This window comes from Oncorhynchus tshawytscha, linkage group LG19, assembly GCF_018296145.1.
Source record: "Oncorhynchus tshawytscha isolate Ot180627B linkage group LG19, Otsh_v2.0, whole genome shotgun sequence".
Taxonomy (NCBI): domain Eukaryota; kingdom Metazoa; phylum Chordata; class Actinopteri; order Salmoniformes; family Salmonidae; genus Oncorhynchus; species Oncorhynchus tshawytscha.
Window position 1 is genome coordinate 8483666 of NC_056447.1, and position 21905 is coordinate 8505570.

At 43.0% G+C, this 21905-nt stretch overlaps 1 protein-coding gene across 1 annotated transcript in view; it reads right to left on the bottom strand.

Moving 5' to 3' along the window:
- The window catches only part of snupn (snurportin 1), a 30044-nt gene extending 14164 nt beyond the window's left edge, over positions 1-15880 (bottom strand). The window contains exons 1-2 of the mRNA XM_024379028.2: positions 15755-15880; positions 4084-4254 (exon numbers count right to left, since the gene is read on the bottom strand). Of these exons, the coding sequence (XP_024234796.1) occupies positions 4084-4241 (158 nt within the window). The 5' untranslated portion in view covers positions 4242-4254; positions 15755-15880. The remainder of the gene's footprint in view (positions 1-4083; positions 4255-15754) is intronic.
- Between the last annotated feature and the right edge of the window lie 6025 nt (positions 15881-21905).

Below are 21905 nucleotides of genomic sequence, written 5' to 3' on the forward strand. Positions count from 1 at the left end.
TGAACGCTTGTTCTATTGCCAACATTACTAGCTAAATTATTAAATACGATCTTACAGTGTTAGGCTTCCACTAAGCAATTCAGAGAAATAAATCGTCATTTTGGTATGCATAGAATGGAGTCATGAGTGCATTTAGATGCTTGGTCCATAACAAATTTTCTTCAACATACAACCATTCTGTTCAGGACAACCCAGGGTATAACGCCATGTCATCTTGTAACTGTACATCAAAACAATTTACAACATTTCTCTCACCCAGACAACAAAATTAGGGATGCACGATATAAAAATCGGTGAGCCTATCGGAATCGGCCTATATAAGCTAAAAATGTTAACATTGGCCCGATGTCTAGTATAACGGCGATGTGTAAAACTGATGTCAAAGATGACGTGCATACCTATATAACGTAGGTAGATGAAGTAATGATGCCAAGAAAAATATAGCGCTACCCGTGCAACACAGCATTCCTAACCTAGCCCACAATGTCTGCTGTGTGGATCGAGCAGTCAACAAGTCGAGCAGTCATTTTAAAGAGTAAGGACATTTCAGCAAGACAACTCAAAGGAGAAATCCATTAATGCCAAGATAATGGAATTTATTGCCCTTGACAATCAACCATTCTCTGTTGTGGATGATGTTGGCTTTCGCCGACTGGTCGAGCACCGGTACACACTACCAAGTAGGCACTATTTTTCAGATGTTGCCCTACCGGAGTTACACAGTATTGTTGACACTCACATCCATGTACTTCTTGCTATGGGTGTCACTGCTATTAGCTTCACGGCTGACATTTGGACCTGCGATGTCCGCCCCATGAGCATGAGGAGTCTGACAGCACAGTGAGTCGACGAGGATTTGGTACTGAGGAAAGCCAGATTGCATGCTCAAGAATGTGCTGGTTCTCATACCACTGCTGCCATTTCAATGGCATTTGAGAACATGCTTGGAACTTGAGAACATGAACACTCCTAGCTCCATTCAAACAACTGACTCGAGAAATAAGCTCAACTGTGTCTGCAGCAGACGTGATACCCTCTGTCACGGCATTGAAATGCCTGCTCAACAAAACTGCCGACAGACCGTGGGGTTAACTTGGTAAAGTACTCTACTAGAGGCTGTGAACAAGCGATTTGTGGTATTCTCTCTGAGCCTCACCATCATGCTTGATGCTAGGTACAAAGACTGCTACTTCGATGCAGACAAGAAACAGGGTTTACGTTGAATGTTACACACAGCTGGACAAGATGGAAATGGACACAGTGACAGTGCGCACCGAGGAAGAGAGGCCACGGCCAGACAGAGCTGAAACTTCACCTCTTGATATGTATGATGAAATCCTGGTTGAGACTGATCAAACGAAACAGCACAGCAAGTAAGTGAACGAAATAGGTTTTGATTATGTTTTACTGCTAATGGGGACAAACGTAAATGCCAACAAAACAACTTTTCAGTGTGTGTTTCAACTATTTAACTGTACTAGAATGCTTAATTTTTTAAAACAATTTTTAAAGAATCGGTTATCGGTATCGTTTTATTTGGCAAAGAAGATATCAGTATCAACCAAAAATATCATATCGGTGCACCCCTAAACAAAACATTTGCAAAAGTTGCCCAATTAGCTGGAGGGAGGCAACTTCTTGTCGTGTGATGCTCAAATTCAGAACGGCTGTCAGTCAAAACATATACAGATTTGTGAAGTGGCGACTCTGAGCTCTGATGTGATGTATAGCATGTTACTGTACAGCCACTGCATTCCAATTTAGAAGCTTATCAGTGTCCAGGTAAGGGCTAACTTTTCAGACTCATCCAGATATAAATTACCGTTAAATTGTCTGACCTTTTGTAATGAGTCTGATACGGATACAGGCTTAACCTCTCTGGGATATGTGGGACACGTCCCACCTGGCCAAAAGCCAGGGAAAATGCAGAGTGCCAAATTCAAATAAATTACTATAAAAATCAAACGTTCATTAAATCACACATGCAAGATAGCAAATTAAAGCTACACTTGTGAATCCAGCCAACATGTCAGATTTCAAAAATACTTTTCGGCGAAAGCAAACGATGCTATTATCTGAGGATAGCACCTCCGTAAACAAAAGAGAGAAAGCATATTTCAACCCTGCAGGCGCGACAACGCAGAAATAAAAATATAATTAATGCCTTACCTTTGACAAGCTTCTTTTTTTGGCACTCCAATATGTCCCATAAACATCAGAAATGGCCCTTTTGTTCGATTAATTCCATCGATATATATCTAAAATGTCAATTTATTTGCCACGTTTGATCCAGAAAAAACACTGGTTCCAACTTGAGCAACGTGATTACAAAATCTCAAAAGTTACCCGTAAACTTTGCCAAAACTAAGTTTGTAATACAACTTTAGGAATTTTTTTACTTAAATAATCAATAAAATTGAAGACAGGATGATCTGTGTTCAATACAGGAGGAAAACGAACTGAAACATGCTTTCTGGTCACGCGCCTAACAGTACACTTCAAGTGACCCTCGTTCAAGATGGCCGTACTTCTTCATTACACAAAGGAATAACCTCAACCAATTTCTAAAGACGGTTGACATCCAGTGGAAGCGATAGGAACTGCAAGAAGGTCCCTTAGAAATCTGGATTCCACATGAAAACCCATTGAAAAGAGAGTGACCCCAAAAAAAAAAAAAAACTGAATGGTTCGTCCTCGAGGTTTCGCCTGCTAAATAAGTTCTGTTATACTAACAGACATGATTCAAACAGTTTTAGAAAGTTCAGAGTGTTTTCTATCCAAATCCAAATACTAATAATATGCATCTTATCTTCTGGGGATGAGTAGCAGGCAGTTGAATTTGGGCATGCATTTCATCCGGACGTGACAATACTGCCCCCTGTCACGAAGTTGTTAACTTCTTCGATATAGGGGGCGCTCTTAATTTTTGAAAAAAAAAAAAAACGTTCCCGTTTTAAACAAGATATTTTGTCATGAAGATGCTCGAGATGCATATAATTGACAGCTTTGGAAAGAAAACACTCACGTTTCCAAAACTGCAAAGATATTATCTGTGAGTGCCACAGAACTGATGCTACAGGCGAAACCAAGATGAAATTTCAAACAGGAAATGTCCCAGATTTTGAAGGCGCTGTGTTCCAATGTCTCCTTATATGGCTGTGAATGCGCCAGGAATGAGCTTACACTTTGTCGTTTCCCCAAGGTGTCTTCAGCATTGTGACATATCATTGGAAGATTGACCATAAGAGACTACATTTACCAGGTGCCCGCTTGGTGTCCTCCGTCGAAATTGCGTAATCTCCAGATGCGTGCATTTTTCCATTTGGTTCAGAGGAGAAACCAAACTGCCACAAATGATTTATCATCGATAGATATGTGAAAAACACCTTGAGGATTGATTCTAAACAACGTTTGCCATGTTTCTGTCGATATTATGGAGTTAATTTGGAAAAAATTTGGCGTTGTAATGACTGAATTTTCAGGGGTTTTTCTTAGCCAAACGTGATGAACAAAACGGAGCGATTTCTCCTACACAAATAATCTTTTTGGAAAAACTGAACATTTGCTATCTAACTTAGAGTCTCCTCATTGAAAACATCCGAAGTTCTTCAAAGGTAAATTATTTTATTTGAATTATTTTCTTGTTTTTGTGAAAATGTTACCTGCTGAATGCTAGGCTTAATGCTATGCTAGCTATCAATACTCTTACACAAATGCTTGTGTAGCTATGGTTGAAAAGCATATTTTGAAAATCTGAGATGACAGTGTTGTTAACAAAAGGCTAAGCTTGTGAGAAATATATTTATTTCATTTGCGATTTTCATGAATAGTTAACATTGCGTTATGGTAATGAGCTTGAGGCTATGATTATGCTCCCGGATACGGGATTGCTCGACGCAAGAAGTTAACAGCTACAGCGCTTAAGTCAGATATATTCATTAGCAGCTAGCAATAAGCCATCTGTTGAAAACCACATAGCCTATTAGAGGGCTGGATGAAGCTGCCCACATCCATATGAATTTCCTAGGGGCTAATAGGCCAAGTTGTGTATGGACTTGGCCTGTAATTGGTTAGGGAACTAACGTTTTCTGCAGATCTAGAAAGCGCCGTCGTCGTTCGCTTTGCTCCAAAACGCTGAACTTGGTCTTGTACTGGGCCATCCGTGGGTGGGGGGCCGCTGTGCTGTTGGCCTCCTTCGAGACGGCGAAGCTGGCCGAGAGAGCTTGGGTGAGGTCATCCATGGTGATGGTGAGCCTGGAAATACACACAAAGGCATGAGTTAGGAGGTGTATGGTGAGCTCAGCTGACCCTTGATATATCAAGGAGCCACTTCTACTAGAGCACAATATGGAGCTGACAGAGCTACACAACTCAAACAGGATGTTAATGCAAGTTGAATGATCAATATGCCAAAATCGTTAGCTAATTTGCTATAGTGCATATAGTGTCACCACCCCAGGCAATTTGGCATGTGTCATGTACCTCTTCCCATCACAAGCTATTTGCACATCTAATACAAGCTCTGTGGAAGTCAATCAATTATATGCTATATGAAGTCAGTGGGGGTGCAACGTTTGGAACCTTACAAGGATAGATGCAGTAAAGAGGTCAATGAAACACACTGTGGCTGATGGGATGCCCTGGCAACACTACACCCCTGCAGTCTGCTGCGCCAAACGAGCAATTCATGCGCACCGAGCCTACTCTTTTGCCAGTGCAACATTTGATTATGCAGAAATGAGAGACCATATGTATGGCCGTTTTAGGAAAATCACCACCCGCCAACCCCTCTTTTTACACTTCTGCTACTCTCTGTTCATCAAATATGCAAAGTCACTTTAACAATACCTACTGTGGGGAGAACAAGTATTTGATAACCTGCAAAATCGGCAGTGTTTCCTACTTACAAAGCATGTAGAGGTCTGTCATTTTTATCATAGGTACACTTCAACTGTGAGAGACGGAATCTAAAACAAAAATCCAGAAAATCACATTGTATGATTTTTAAGTAATTAATTTGCATTTTTTTGCATGACATAAGTATTTGATCACCTACCAACCAGTAAGAATTCCAGCTCTCACAGACCTGTTAGTTTTTCTTTAAGAAGCCCTCCTGTTCTCCACTCATTACCTGAATTAACTGCACCTGTTTGAACTCGTTACCTGTATAAAAGACACCTGTACACACACTCAAACAGACTCCAACCTCTCCACAATGGCCAAGACCAGAGAGCTGTGTAAGGACAGCAGGGATACAATTGTAGACCTGCACAAGGCTGGTATGAGCTACAGGACAATAGGCAAGCAGCTTGGTGAGAAGGCAACAACTGTTGGCGCAATTATTAGAAAATGGAAGAAGTTCAAGATGACGGTCAATCACCCTCGGTCTGGGGCTCCATGCAAGATCTCACCTCGTGGGGCATCAATGATCATGAGGAAGGTGCGTGATCAGGCCAGAACTACATGGCAGGACCTCGTCAATGACCTGAAGAGAGCTGGGACCACAGTCTCAAAGAAAACCATTGGTAACACACTACGCCATCATGGATTAAAATCCTGCAGCGCACGCAAGGTCCCCCTGCTCAAGCCAGCGCATGTCCAGGACACTCTGAAGTTTGCCAATGACCATCTGGATGATCCAGAGGAGGAATGGGAGAAGGTCATGAGGTCTAATGAGACAACTAGAGCTTTTTGGTCTGAACTCCACTCGCCATGTTTGGAGGAAGAAGGATGAGTACAACCCCAAGAACACCATCCCAATCGTGAAGCATGGAGGTGGAAACCTCATTCTTTGGGGATGCTTTTCTGCAAAGGGGACAGGACGACTGCACCGTATTGAGAGGAGGATGGATGGGGCCATGTTTCGCGAGATCTTGGCCAACAACTTCCTTCCCTCAGTAAGAGCAAAGTAGATGCGTTGTGGCTGGGTCTTCCAGCATGACAACAACTCGTAACACACAGCCAGGGCAACTAAGCAGTGGCTCCGTAAGAATGTGGCCTAGCCAGTCTCCAGACCTGAACCCAATAGAAAATCTTTGGAAGGAGCTGAAAGTCCGTATTGCCCAGCGACAGCCCCGAAACCTGAAGGATCTGGATAAGGTCTGTATGGAGGAGTGGGCCAAAATCCCTGCTGCAGTGTGTGCAAACCTGGTCCAGAACTACAGGAAACGTATGATCTCTGTAATTGCAAACAAAGGTTTCTGTACCAAATGTTAAGTTCTGCTTTTCTGATGTATCAAATACTTATGTCATGCAATAAAATGCAAATTAATTACTTAAAAATCATACAATGTGATTTTCTGGAGTTTTGTTTTAGATTCCGTCTCACACAGTTGAAGTGTACCTATGATAAAAATGACAGACTTCTACATGCTTTGCGAAATCGGCAGTGTATCAAATACTTGTTCTCCCCACTGTACATGTACATACTACCTCAATAAGCCTGACTAAAAGATGTCTGTATATAGCCTTGCTACTCTTTTTTCAAATGTCACCACTTGTTAGAGCCTGTAAGTAAGCATTTCACTGTTGTATTCAGCGCACGTGACAAATAAACTTTGATTTGATTTGCAAATATACCCACTAGTTCATCTGACTCTAGGGTAAGTAGACAAAGTGCTTAATTGCCAAAATCCTGAAGTATCCTTTTAAGTTGAAATCGATAAAGACTCTTTAAAATGATCTGAGGCTGAGGATAACTAATCAATATTTTAAATCGCACAGAATGACCAGTTAAGAAACCATTGAAGGGGCTAGTAAATCAGATAAAGTTCTAAACTTCATCCACCATGGCAGGAGGGAGATAGGCCCACGCTACAAAAATGTACTTTCAGTAAACAAATGCTCAAATTGCTTTGTAACAGAAATATAAAAAATATGCACTATGCAGAAATCTCTCCGCCATTTCCTGGTTGCTAAAATTCTAAATTTACCTAATCTCAGTTTGTGACAAAACAAGCAACTAGTGTAGAGCAGCGGTACTCATCTCTTACACCACGGTCCTGAGCCTGCTGGTTTTCTGTTCTACCTAATAATTAATTGCACACACCTGGTGTCCCAGGTTTAAAGCAGTCCCTGATTAGAGGGGAACAATGCAGTGGAACTGGCTTAAAAGGTCCAGAGTTGAGTTTAAGAGGTGTAGAGAATCATTGTACCATTAAACCTCTGAAATATATTTTCCCATAACCAAAATATTGTATTTTCAGCTGGTTGAAGGTGGCGTACAAAACTGAAAGTAAGACGCAAACACAAAACTTAAGAACAGTAAGCATAGAAATGGTGCACACAGAACAGATCTAGCGCTTCTTAAACTCGCTTTCAATGAGAATGACAGATTTATAACATTTCTACGTGAATGTGGTTGATTCGACCAAAAAGTTACATATTTCAGCTTTAAGAGATTGAGCCACCACAAAATTAAAATGTAACATGAATGGCCACTCCACCACCTTTCTTTACCTGTCGCACCTAAAGATGTTCTAACCATTTAGTTAAATGGAATAATCTGAAATAAATTAATTTAACCACGTTTCAGAGACCAATTTCAGGGTTAGTATCTCATACCCAAATGTCTATCATAAAGGTGTTTAAATACTCCACATAGTTAAGTGCAACAGCCCAAGCCCCATATGAGATTTAAAGTCAGAGAGAATATCCAAGCTAATCGGCATAGTGTCATCAGCAGTTATTTATTGGTTGAGCATGCTGAATCTTTACCAGGGTCGTTGGGCGAACAGATTCAAGCATAGCAGACTGAGCATTTGACAGACCTCCCTCAAGTCGCTGGATGCAGGGACAGGGTTAAGAATTGGGTGAACAGTTCGTGGCAAGAAAAAGTATGTGAACCCTTTGGAATTACCTGTATTTCTGCAAAGAAGTCACAACAATAGACAAAAGGTCTGCTTAAACTAAAACAACGTATGTCTTTATTGAACACACAAGGTAAACATTTACAGTGCAGGGTGGGGAGAGTATGTGAACCCTTGTATTTAATAACTGGCTGACCCTCCTTTGGCAGCAATAACCTCAACCAAATGTTTTCTGTAGTTGCGGATCAGACCTGCACAACTGTCAGAAGGAATTTTTGACTACTCCTCTTTGCAAAACAGCTTCAGTTCAGCAATATTCTTGGGATGTCTGGTGTGAATCGCTCGAGGTCAAACCACAGCGTCTCAATCGGATTGAGGTCAGGACTCTGACTGGACCACTCCAGATCTCGTTTTTTATTCTGTTGTTGATTTACTGTGTTTTGGGTCATTGTTCTGTTGCATCACCCAACTTCTGTTCGGCTTCAATTGGCAGACAGATAGCCTTACATTCTCCGGCAATTGTCTTGTTAAACTTGGGATTTCATTTTTCCATCTGATAGAAAGCTGTCCCAGCCTTGAGGCAGCAAAGCAGCCTCAAACCATGAGGCTCCCTACACCATTCTTTACAGTTGGGATGAGGTTGGTGTGCTGTGCCTTTTATCAAATCAAACGTTATTTGCCACATGTGCCGAATACAACAGGTGTTGAACCTTAGAGTGAAATGCTTACTTACAAGCCCTTAACACTTCTTTATTCTAAAACTGCATTGTTGTTTAAGTAAAAAATAGAAACTAAAAGTAAATAATACAGAAGCAGTAAAATAACAATAGCGGGACTATATACAGGGGGTACCAGTACAGAATCAATGTACAGGGGCACCGGTTAATTAATTTAGGTAATATGTACATGTAGGTAGAGTTAAAATGACTTTGCAAAGATAATACACCGAGTAGCAGCCGCATAAAAGAGGGGTCTGAGTAGCCATTTGATTAGCTGTTCAAGAGTCTTATGACTTGGGGGGTAAAAGCTGTACAAAACAGTCAGCAAACACTGGCCACGAACGATGTGTTTACAATACCGTGTTGGTAATAAAGCATAATTTGTTTGACTGCAACTTCTGGGGTAGCTAGCTACCTAGCTAGCACCAATACAACCAGCCTGAAAACAATGACCAGTAAAAACTGCAGTCATTTTCATTACTCTTAGCAATGATTTAGGAATACTTTTAAGTATCGGCCAAAAATGTAATGTCAGTGCATCACTAGTTGCAATATCAATATTCCTGAACCGCCCTGTTGATATTATGTACCCAAGTGAGTCGACAAGGCAATTGACTCATGAACGTTCACGCCTGATATTACTCCCAATTGCCCTTATACTATGCTCTATGTGATCCAAGATGGCGTAGCAGTCAGACTTCTTTGTCCTGTCGTGTCCCTTGTATATATCGTTTTTTTAAAACACATTTTTCTTCGCATATCTTTTCAAATATTTTGCTAAACCTCAACATCTAAATACTCTCGTGCTACCCACCTCACCCAATGTAGCGTGGATCTGCTTTATTCTTTTCTTCTAAAGTATCTATATTTACTTCGGATCTGGAGTCCCTCAACTGAAGCTAGCCAGCTAACTACCAGCTATCAGTCAGCAAACCATTGCCAGCGGTCATCAGCTAACCTTCAGCTCGAATAGCTCCCGCCAGTTCGAACAACGTGACTCTAACCAGAGCATAACGAACCTATTATTTTTATCCCCCGATTCCCACCACAAACTGAACATTTTCATCTGGATCTTCACAACTAGCTAATCGCAACCCCGGATGACTACTCCTGGCTAGCGTTTCCATCCACTTAGGTTGAAGCTAGCCCGGCCAGAGCTCCTGTGCTACCACTGAAGCATAGTCCTGGGCTACAATATCCGGACCCCTTCTACAGCCGGTACGGGGCATGGAACCCCGCAGATCTCCTACGGCTGGAATACCGACATAATCTGCCCGAGGACTCCAACAGGCCCCTCAGGCGCGACGCCCGCTGAAGGCCCATTATGCTAAACAGCTAGGCCTGCTAGCTAGCAGGCCTTTCTAATCGACCTGGCCCAGGTATCCTGGAAGGATATTGACCTCATCCCGTAAGTATGCCTGGAGGATGCCTGGTCATTCTTTAAAAGTAACTTCCCACCATCTTAGACAAGCATGCTCCGTTCAAAAAATGCAGAACTAAGAACAGATATCGCCCTTGGTTCACTCCAGACCTGACTGCCCTCGACCAGCACAAAAACATCATGTGGCGGACTGCAATAGCATTGAATAGTCCCCGCGATATGCAACTGTTCAGGGAAGTCAGGAACCAATACACGCAGTCAGTCAGGAAAGCAAAGGCCAAATTTGCATCCTGTAGCTCTAACTCCAAACAGTTCTGGGACACTGTAAAGTCCATGGAGAACAAGAGCACCTCCTCCCAGCTGCCCACTGCACTGAGGCTAGGTAACACGGTCACCACCGATAAATCCATGAAAATAGAAAACTTCAACAAGCATTTCTCAATGGCTGGCCATGCCTTCCTCCTGGCTACTCCAACCTCGGCCACAAGCCCCCCCCCCGCAGCTACTCGCCCACGCCTCCCCAGCTTCTCCTTTACCCCAATCCAGATAGCAGATGTTCTGAAAGAGCTGCAAAACCTGGACCCATACAAATAAACTGGGCTTGACAATCTGGACCCTCTATTTCTGAAACTGTCCGCCGCCATTGTCGCAACCCCTATTACCAGCCTGTTCAACCTCTACTTCGTATCATCTGAGATCCCCAAGGATTGGAAAGCTGCCGCAGTCATCCCCCTCTTCAAAAGGGGGAGACACCCTGGACCCAAACTGTTATAGACCTATATCCATCCTGCCCTGCCTATCTAAGGTCTTCGAAAGCCAAGTCAACAAACAGGTCACTGACCATCTCGAATCCCACCATACCTTCTCCGCTGTTCAATCCGGTTTCCGAGCCGGTCACGGGTGCACCTCAGCCACGCTCAAGGTACTAAACGATATCATAACCGCCATTGATAAAAGACAGTACTGTGCAGCCGTCTTCATCGACCTGGCCAAGGCTTTCGACTGTCAATCACCATATTCTTATCGGCAGACTCAGTAGCCTCGGGTTTTCTAATGACTGCCTTGCCTGGTTCACCAACTACTTTGCAGACAGAGTTCAGTGTGTCAAATCGGAGGGCATGTTGTCCGGTTCTCTGGCAGTCTCTATGGGGGTACCACAGGGTTAAATTCTTGGGCCGACTCTTTTCTCTGTATATATCAATGATGTTGCTCTTGCTGCGGGCGATTCCCTGATCCACCTCTAGGCAGACGACACCATTCTGTATACTTCTTGGCCCTTCCTTGGACACTGTGCTATCTAACCTCCAAACGAGCTACAATGCCATACAACACTCCTTCCGTGGCCTCCAACTGCTCTTAAATGCTAGTAAAACCAGAATGCATGCTTTTCAACCGTTCGCTGCCTGAATCCGCACCCTCAACTAGCATCACAACCCTGGATGGTTCAGACCTAGAATGTGTGGACATCTGTAAGTACCTAGGTGTCTGGCTAGACTGAAAAACTCTCCCTCCAGACTCATCTCAAACATCTCCAATCCAAAATCAAATCTAGAGTCGGCTTTCTATTTCACAACAAAGCCTCCTTCACTCACGCCGCAAAACTTACCCTAGTAAAACTGACTATCCTACTGATCCTCAACTTTGGCGATGTCATCTACAAAACAGCTTCCAATACTCTACTCAGCAAACTGGATGCAGTTTATCACAGTGCCATCCTTTCTGTAACTAAAGCACCTTATACCACCCACCACTGTGACCTGTATGCTCTAGTCGGCTGGCCCTCGCTACATATTCGTCGCCAGACCCACTGGCTCCAGGTCATCTACAAGTCTATGCTAGGTAAAGCTCCGCCTTATCTCAGTTCACTGGTCACGATGGCAACACCCACCCGTAGTACGCGCTCCAGAAGGTTTATCTCACTGATCATCCCTAAAGCCAAAACCTCATTTGGCCGCCTTTCCTTCCAGTTCTCTGCTGCCTGCGACTGGAACGAATTGCAAAAATCTCTGAAGTTGGAGACTTATCTCCCTCACCAACTTTAAACATCTGCCATCTGACCAGCTAAACGATCGCTGCAACTGTACATAGTCCATTGGTAAATAGCCCACCCAATTTACCTACCTCATCCCCATACTGTTTTTATTTTATTTACTTTTCTGCTCTTTGCACACCAGTATCTCTACCTGCACATGTTCATCTGATCATTTATCACTCCAGTGTTAATCTGCTAAATTGTAATTATTCACTCCTATGGCCTATTTATTGCCTACCTCATGCCTTTTGCACACAATGTATATAGATTATTTTTTCCCCCTTACTATGTTATTGACTTGTTTATTGTTTACTCCATGTGTAACTGTGTTGTCTGTTCACACTGCTATGCTTTATCTTGGCCAGGTCGCAGTTGCAAATGAGAACTTGTTCTCAACTAGCCTACCTGGTTAAATAAAGGTGAAATAATAAAAAAATTATATATTTCCTTCTCCTTGTGATTTTAACACATACAGGTAGACTAGAGAGGCCATCCCTGATATGCAGAGGACCAATTACACTGATTAGAAGCACCTGGACTCTGCTCACGTGTTTTCTATCAATGTTGTTTCTGATTGTAATACTTGAACCGGATAGCATACGTGTAGGTGCTCGGAAAGAGACTGAGGAAGCATGGAGAGGTAGCCAGTAGGCTAAGGAACAGAAGTTGGGTTTTGGAGAAATGGCATCTGTGAGTGCTTTGCAAGCAATGCGGTGGATGAAGGCACAGAAAGAGCGTGGTGAATGGATAGACATCGTTATGGACAGTGAGGAAGAACAGCCAAGTGAAGTGGGAAGATGTGTGTTGAGGAAAAATGGCATAAGAAATGATAAAGAGGAATCTGGACCAGTAGTAGTACATTTTTGCAGAAAGTGGAGCCTTGCCTTTATGTGGATCCATTTGTGGTTTCAGGGTGGGTAAGAAAGGAGTTGGGTGTAGTTGAATCAGTGAAGGTAACCTGTAGTGGAATTGTGATATTTGTTTCTGTTACTTCTGACCAGCGGGAGAAGGCACTTTGTGTCAAGCAACTTGGGTCAAGATCTCTTTCTTGCTTTGCTCTTAGGAATATGGCACCATTGAAAGGAGTGATTTCTGAGGTAGCGTTAAGTGCAGAGGTGGAGCAATTGAAGTTGAAAAATCTGGGTGTTTGCGATGCCCGCTGTTTGGTTCGACAGACCCAGTGGGGAGCATGCTGAACCAGAGGAGTCATTGTCAGTTCTTTTGAGTCAGTCTCTACCAGACAAAATCATGTAATGTTAGGATACATCCGTTCTCCTGTTAAAGCTTTTGTGTAGAATCCACCGCGCTGTTTCAGATGCAATGTTTATGGTCATGCTGCAGCAGTGTGACGAGGGACAGAGGATGGTGAAGTTTCGGTGGATAAAGTTGCCAATTTTAGGGGTGCTCATGTTGCTGGAGATCAGAAATGTCCAGTGCAAATGAGGCAGATTGAAATTGCAAAGGTCAGTGTCATGCAGAGGGTGTCATATCCCGAGGCAGTGAAGAAAGTGCAGGAGGATGGGTCAAGGGTGAGGGATCCTGAGAGGATCCCAGTGAGTAGTAGATTTGTGCCAGTTCCGAGGGATAGGGTACAGACTGAGTTATGCTTCAGTAAGGTTGGCTTCTTAGCGTTCATTGCAATGGTTATCAACTGTACTGCAGAAGTGGAAACTAAATCACAGGAAATAGATGTTATGGTGGCAGCTGCAGGTAAGTATTTGGGTACACAAGATTTGACTTCAGATGAGTTACAGGATGTGTTGAAGGGTGGTGTGCTGACCTCCCAGGCTGTTAGTAGTGGGTTGTTAATGAGTTTAGGTGGAAACTGCAGAGAAGTACCTGGGTGCATGAGATTTTACTGTTGAAGAGTTAATGGGGTGGTAATTTATACGTTTATGAAATAGTGGTATATAGGTGTAGGTACAATTTTAGGAACAGGAATAATAAAGATAATTTAATATAGGTAGGCCATGACTGGCCTCACTTTAGTACAACAGGTGGCAGTGTATGCACCTTTAAGTTGAATGCGATCCCCTGACCCAATCCCAAAGAAGAATATTTGAACTGCTGTTCTTAATATACCTCAGTGGCCTGATTGAGGAGAGGATGGATGAAAGTTCCAAAATGGCAGCATCCATGGAAATGTTGCTTGAATCTGAAAGTGCGGCAAGTGAAGTGTGACAATGAAAGGAAAATGGAGAAATCAAAGAATGGGACGAAATTAGCAAGAGTTATAGTGGAAGACACAGATCGTTCCAATAAAACCTTTTCAGTTGGACTGCGTTTTTTGGACAAGAAAATTCATTTGGGAGGTATATTTGTACTATCAAGGACCGTAAAGAGAGCAGTGGGAAAGGTGGATTCAATCAAAGTGACTAGAAGTGGTCTTGTTTTGGTTAATTATGGAGATGAAGAATAGAAACATGCACTGGATCTAGCAAAATTGCCCATGTCGGAAGAAACCTGTATTCATCTTCGGAGCAGGACCCTGCCAAAGGAGTTATATCTGGAGTGTCGTTAGAGCTAGATGACGAGTCCCTTTTTACTAAAGTCCCAGGAGTGGTCAGTGCATGTTGCCTGACCCTTATGGTATATGGAAAGAAGGATAAAAGACTATCGATGATATTGTTGATTGATACTATTGTTGTTTGTTTCCTTGATACAATGTTTCAATATTCTCAGAGCCACTTTGTTGATAAATGCTTCAATATTTGCATGTTTCTCTTTTTATACATTTAACCTTTATTTTACAAGGCAAGTCAGTTAAGAACAAATTCTAATTTACAATGTCGGCCTACTCCGGCTAAACCCTGACGACGCTGGGCCAATTGTGCGCCGCCCTATGGAACTCCCAATCACAGCCAGATGTGATACAGCAAGGATTTGAACCAGGTACTAGTGACGCTCTTGCACTGAGATGCAGTGCCTTAGACCGCTGTGCCACTCTGGAGCCCAATCAGACGTTTCCCCACCACTTTCAAAGTACTATTTAGCCTTGTGTGACTCCACTTTCCTCCCTTCTCTCTCGGCCTGAGGACCTTCCTGCCCCCACCTTTTCCTGGATGTTATACAGGTGTCTTCCCTTACGCTCCCTGTTCCACAACTCTTGACACTTATTTTTAACCACTGTTCCTTCCCTGGAGAATGCAGACAAGAAAATGCAAAAATAAGCTAAGAACACACATTGCTCTGCATTGAGGTTTTTCTTTGAGAATTTGACTACCCGTAAAAAAGTAAAAGCAAAAGTAATGTGTTTCCATTACGATATAGCCAATTTTGACTTTGTGGCTGAGCTAGCTCAACTCTGTGTTGTCTGTTCACACTGCTATGCTTTATCTTGGCCAGGTCGCAGTTGCAAATGAGAACTTGTTCTCAACTAGCCTACCTGGTTAAATAAAGGTGAAATAAAAAATAAAATAGCTAGACGTAGGACCCGGGTTGCAGACCTGGGGCTGCCATGGGAATAATTTATGTCCTGTATACGTTTGTTTCCAACGTTACTTCTATGTTCTGTAACGTTGCTCACTGCATGTCACAATTTAGTGCGCGACGACTGGGTGATGTAAAATGTAACAACTGAGAGGGTGTCAGTCAGTGTCACATTGTATCAACTTGACAAGAAACAGCGAGCAGGACCAAATGGATACGCATTAGCAGCTAACGTTAGCTAGCTACATCCACCGCAGCATTCATTCAAATACTTTTAGCTGGCTGGTTGCCTTGCATTTAAACTCTTCACATTTGTGCGATCTGTTGTTAAAATAAATAAATCGACTAGCTAAGTGGTTAGCTAGCTAGCCAGATTGTAAACTACCTTGACGAAGAACGAGGCAGGCGGGCTGAGATGTCACGTTTCTCCTTCCAGCAGATTTTTTTTTGTTGGCCAAGCAAAATACTTCCCGGAGTCGGGTATTGTTCCAGGTCCTTTCTTCTTCTGGGAGATTTATATAGCGGTTGGCAAACAACTTTAAGGTGTATTACCGCCACCAACTGGACTGGAGTGTAGACCAGTGACAGTGAAGGTCTAAATCCTACCCAATAATCTCGTCTCCTTAAAGGAAACGAAATACATAATTAAATGCTACATCCCCTGAAGATTTCCACAGCAGTTCACTTAATCCTGTCTCTTCAACCCCATTACTCCTCAAATCTAATAACAATCGCTCCCCTTCTCTCACATATTTCTGGCACTAAAATAGAACATTGCCTCCAACTTCTCCTGACAATGATTACAACACCCAGTCGGATGTTTCCCCACCACTTTCAATGTACTATTTAGCCTTGTGTGTCCCAGTCTCAGTCTTGTGACTCCACTTTCCTCCCGTCTCTCTTGGCCTGAGGACCTCCCTGCCCCCACCTTTTCCTGGACGTTATACAGGTGTCTTCCCTTACGCTCCCTGTTCCACAACTCTTGCCACTTATTTTTAACCACTGTTCTTATTAATCCCTTGGTTTATGCTTTACTGATCGACAAATCCATCTCAACATAAGGATGTTTAAGAGCCTGCTTGGTAATATCCATTTCCTCATTCCCCTCTACTCCCACACGAGCTGGTATCCAGAGGGAACATCACAAATTCTCCATCTGTTTCACCATATACAAACACTGCGAAACCTTGTACAAAACATCCTGTCTGCTCTGAGACACACATGAATTTAAGCTCATCAGTGCTGCATAGGAGTCCGAGCAGATGACTACCCTGTCTGGCCTCCTCCACCCACTCTGGAGCCAATAGTATGACCAACAACTCCATTGTGTGAACAGATAAATGATCCGTTGCTCCTTTCGTCACTAAAAGCTGCTCCTGTCCTCCCAGTTTTAGGGTCCTTAGATCAATCTGTGAATATATTCAAGAAAGTATAGTATTGTGTCCTTAAATGTTAACTTACAACTGAATCTATTACTTCCTCAACATCTCTTAACCTCTCAATTAACCCTAGATCTAACACTAGTTGAGGAAGACACCAAGGTGGGATATCAGGAAGAACCACAGAGGGGATAAACTCCCTCCCAAACAACCCCGTCTCTCTCACCATGCAATTGTCTATCCACCCAAAGCTTGTACTCAGATTTTGTTCATGTTCCCAGCACTTTAGGAGCACCATTTTTGTAGCATGTGTAAACTTATGTCCTTGTAGATTTACCCAATATGTCATGAATAGCTGTGGTCTTCTTAAATTTAGCGGCATCTCTCCCAACTCTACCTGCATCGCTGCCACCACGGAGGTCCTGAGTGCTCCACGACATATTCTTAGGGCTTGGGCCTGGATTACATCTAACTTTTTTAAAGATGTCTGAGCTGCTGATCCATATGCTATACTTCCATAATCCATTGATGACCTTAACAGCTCTATAAATATACAGTTGAAGTCAGAAGATTACATGCATGTTAGCTATATACATTTAAACTACATTTTTCACAATTCCTGACATTTAATCCTGGTAAAAATTCCCTGTTTTAGGCCAGTTAGGATCACTATGTTATTTTAAGAATGTGAAATGTCAGAATAATAGTAGAGAGAATGATTTTTTTCAGCTTTTATTTCTTTCATCACATTCCCAGTGGGTTAGAAGTTTACATACACTCAATTAGTATTTGGTAGCATTGCCTTTAAATAGTTTAACTTGGGTCAAACGTTTCAGGTAGCCTTCCACAAGCTTCCCACAATAAGTTGGGATAATTTTGGCCCATTCCTCCTGACAGAGCTGGTGTAACTGAGTCAGGTTTGTAGGCCTCCTTGCTCACACACGCTTTTTCAGTACTGCCAACAAATTTTCTATAGGATTGAGGCCAGGGCTTTGTGATGGCCACTCCTATACCTTGACTTTGTTGTACTTATTAAGCAATTTTGCCACAACTTTGGAAGTATGCTTTGGGTCATTGTCCATTTGGAAGACCCATTTGCGACCAAACTTTAACTTCCTGACTGATGTCTAGAGAGTTTGCTTCAATATATCCACATAATTTTCGTACCTCATGAAGCTATCTATTTTGTGAAGTGCACCAGTCCTTCCAGCAGTAAAGCACCCCCACAACATGATGCTGCCACCCCCGTGCATCACGGTTGGGATGGTGTTCTTTGGCTTGCAAGCCTCCCCCTTTTTCCTCCAAACAACGATGGTCATTATGGCAAAACAGTTCTATTTATGTTTCATCAGACCAGAGGACATTTCTCCAAAAAGTACGATCTTTGTCCCCATGTGCAGTTGCAAACCGTAGTCTGGCTTATGGCGGTTTTGGAGCAGTGGCTTCTTCCTTGCTAAGCGACCTTTCAGGTTATGTCGATATAGGACTCATTTTACTGTGGATATAGATACTTTTGTACCAGTTTCCTCCAGCATCTTCACAAGGTAATTTGCTGTTGTTCTGGGATTGATTTTCCCTTTTCGCACCAAAGTACGTTCATCTGGGTTGGCGCCCCCCCCTTGGGTTGTGCCGTGGTGGAGATCTTTGTGGGCTATACTCGGCCTTGTCTCAGGATGGTAAGTTGGTGGTTGAAGATATCCCTCTAGTGGTGTGGGGGCTGTGCTTTGGCAAAGTGGGTGGGGTTATATACATCCTGTTTGGCCCTGGCCGGGGGTGTCATCGGATGGGGCCACAGTGTCTCCTCACCCCTCTTTTCTCAGCCTCCAGTATTTATGCTGCAGTAGTTTATGTGTCGGGGGGCTAGGGTCAGTTTGTTATATCTGGACTACTTCTCCTGTCCTATCCGGTGTCCTGTGTGAATTTAAGTACGCTCTCTCTAATTCTCTCTTTCTTTCTTTCTTTCTTTCTTTCTTTCTTTCTTTCTTTCTTTCTTTCTTTCTTTCTTTCTTTCTTTCTTTCTTTCTTTCTCTCTCTCTCTCGGAGGACCTGAGCCCTAGGACCATGCCTCAGGACTACCTGACATGATGACTCCTTGCTGTCCCCAGTCCACCTGGCCGTGCTGCTGCTCCAGTTTCAACTGTTCTTCCTGTGATTATTATTATTTGACCATGCTGGTCATTTATGAACATTTGAACATCTTGGCCATGTTCTGTTATAATCTCTACCCGGCACAGCCAGAAGAGGACTGGCCACCCCACATAGCCTGGTTCCTCTCTAGGTTTCTTCCTAGGTTTTGGCCTTTCTAGGGAGTTTTTCCTAGCCACCGTGCTTCTACACCTGCATTGCTTGCTGTTTGGGGTTTTAGGCTGGGTTTCTGTACAGCACTTTGAGATATCAGCTGATGTACGAAGGGCTATATAAATAAATTTGATTTGATTTGTAGCAGACAGAACGCGTCTCCTTCCTGAGCGGTATGATGGCTGCGTGGTCCCGTGGTGTTTAACTTGCATACTATTGTTTGTACAGATGAACATGGTACCTTCAGGTGTTTGGAAATTGCTCCCAAGGATGATCTAGACTTGTTGAGGTCTACATATTTTTTCTGAGGTCTTGGTTGATTTCTATTTATTTTCCCGTGGTGTCAAGCAAAGAGGCACTGAGTTTGAAGGTAGACCTTGAAATACATTCACAGGTACACCTCCATTTGTCTCAAATTATGTCAATTAGCCTATCAGAAGCTTCTAAAGCCATGACATCATTTTATGGAATTTTCCAAGCTGTTTAAAGGCACAGTCAACATAACATATGTAAACTTCTGATCCACTGGAATTGTGATCAGTGAAATAATCTATCTGTAAACAATTGTTTGAAAAATGACTTCTTGTGTCATGCACAAAGTTGATGTCCTATCCAACTTGCCAAAACTTAGTTTCTTAACAAGAAATTTGTGGAGTTGTTGAAAAACTAGTTCTAATGACTCCAACGTAAGTGTATGTAAACTCCTGTCTTCAATTTTATCTATATCATTTTCAACATCATTCTATCTGCCACTCCATGCCTGAAAAGCAACGCATCACGTTCAATATTTTCTTTCCTTTGACAACTACTCTGTTAATATGCTCTACCCATGTCATTTGAGTGTCAAACTAGACCCCCAGGAACCTAAACCTTCCCACCCTCTCCAGATTCCTTCCATCCAACTTCAAGTATATTTCCTCCCTATCCTTCCTTCTACATAAAAACACTGTGTTTTCTCAACTGAAAACTTGAAGCCCCACCTCAGGGAACACTGCTCTACTTCACTAATCTCTTCTTGAACTCTTCTGGTTGTATGGGTAGTATTTCTCCCTCTCTTCCATAGCGCTACATCATCCGAAAACAGTAACCTCCCAATATCAAGTCTTACCTTAGAGAATACATAATCAAATCATAATGGAGAACGACAAAGAACTAATGACACTTTCCTGGGGGGTACCATTATCCACCTCATAGCTTTCTGACATAGAGCTCCCCACCCTCACTTCTATTGATTGCCCAAAAAGAAAATCCTTTATCCAGTTAAAAACCCTTCATCCAACCCCCATGTTATCCAGCTTGATAAGTAGGTCTTCCTTCCTTCCACATCATATCGTAAGCCTTCTCTACATCAAAGAAAACGGCTACCATCACCTCCTTATTTGCCTGTCCCTTCCGTATGAATGACTCAAGGCACAGTACAGGATCCGTCGTTCCCCTGCCTTTCCCGAACCCACTTTGATCTGGTTACATTAGTCCTTAATCTCCAGAAAGTAAGTCAGCCTTTCCGTTATCATCCTTTCCATAAGTTTAGGTACATGAGATGCCAACGCTATCGGCCTATAGCTTGAAGGACTTGTTGGGTCTTTCCCAGGTGTCCTTATTGGCACCACTACCGCCTGCTTCCAGGTTCCAGGCAGTTTCCCTTCCTACCACACCTTATTGTAAAAGCCCAATACTTTCCCCATTGCAGTGTCACTGAGATCTGTGTATTAGCAAATTACCTTCCCAGGAGATGTTACCCCAGCTTTAGCTAATGCTCTCTTCATCTCAGCCAAAGTAAAAGGGCCCTTCATTGTATCCTCCACCATCTCTCTCTGATCCAGAATCCCCGGATGTTCTCCTCTGACCCTCACTCTCCCACGCTGCCCCTCTTCTGTCAGATTATTGGAGCTGTGCACCTTCACAAATGCCTGGGCTAACATCTCTGCCTTCTCCATATCTCTCACCGCAGCAATCTCCCCACTTATCAGCACAGGGAGATCCCAATCTCTTCTGACCCCACTCATCCTCTTAATCATCCCCCATACATCTCCCACAGGAGTGGTCCTGGCGATGTTTTCATAAAACCGGCGCCAATACTCCCTCTTAGCTTTCCTAATGATCCTCCTTACTACTGCTTGTGCTTGTTTATACTGAATCAGGTGCTGGTAATTATGGGATTTTTTCAACATTCTGAAAGCGCTTTTCCTACTCTTCACTGCTTCTCTACACTCTTCACTCCACCTGGGGACTGCGTTACTCTTTCTCCCCCCTGTACCCATGGGACTCATCTGCCTTGCAGCCCCTACTATTGCTCCTCTTATTCCCTCATTGACTGTTTCTATATCTGAATTAAGATCTACCTGAGACAGCTCCTGTTCACTCAACTCCTGAAACTGACTCCACTCCGCTTTCCCAAATATCCATCTGCTCAATCCATTTCCTACTGATTCTTCTTCCTCCCTCAATCCTATAGTACACAGGACATGATAGTGATCACTACCCACTGTAGATTCTTCCAAAACATCCCAACTACATCTGCCTGCCATTGAATTTGAAATCAAAGTAAGATCCAGAGCAAATCCTTTCTCATCCAGTAGTTTCTCCAACACTTGTCCGTTTACATCAGTCCGTAACCCTCCCCTGAGTGCACTATGAGCATTAAAATCCCCACACCACATTACCCGTCTCCTATCTTGATCTTCTACATTCCCAAGGGTCAGCTACTCCAGTCTTTTTCACGGGTTGTAAAAGTTCACTAATACCATTTTCCCCCCTCCCTCCCAACCACACCTCTACCACTACATACTCCTGTTCCACTCCCTCTCCCACACACCTATATGGGATCCCCCACTTTATAAAGGTAGCACGCTATCCTCC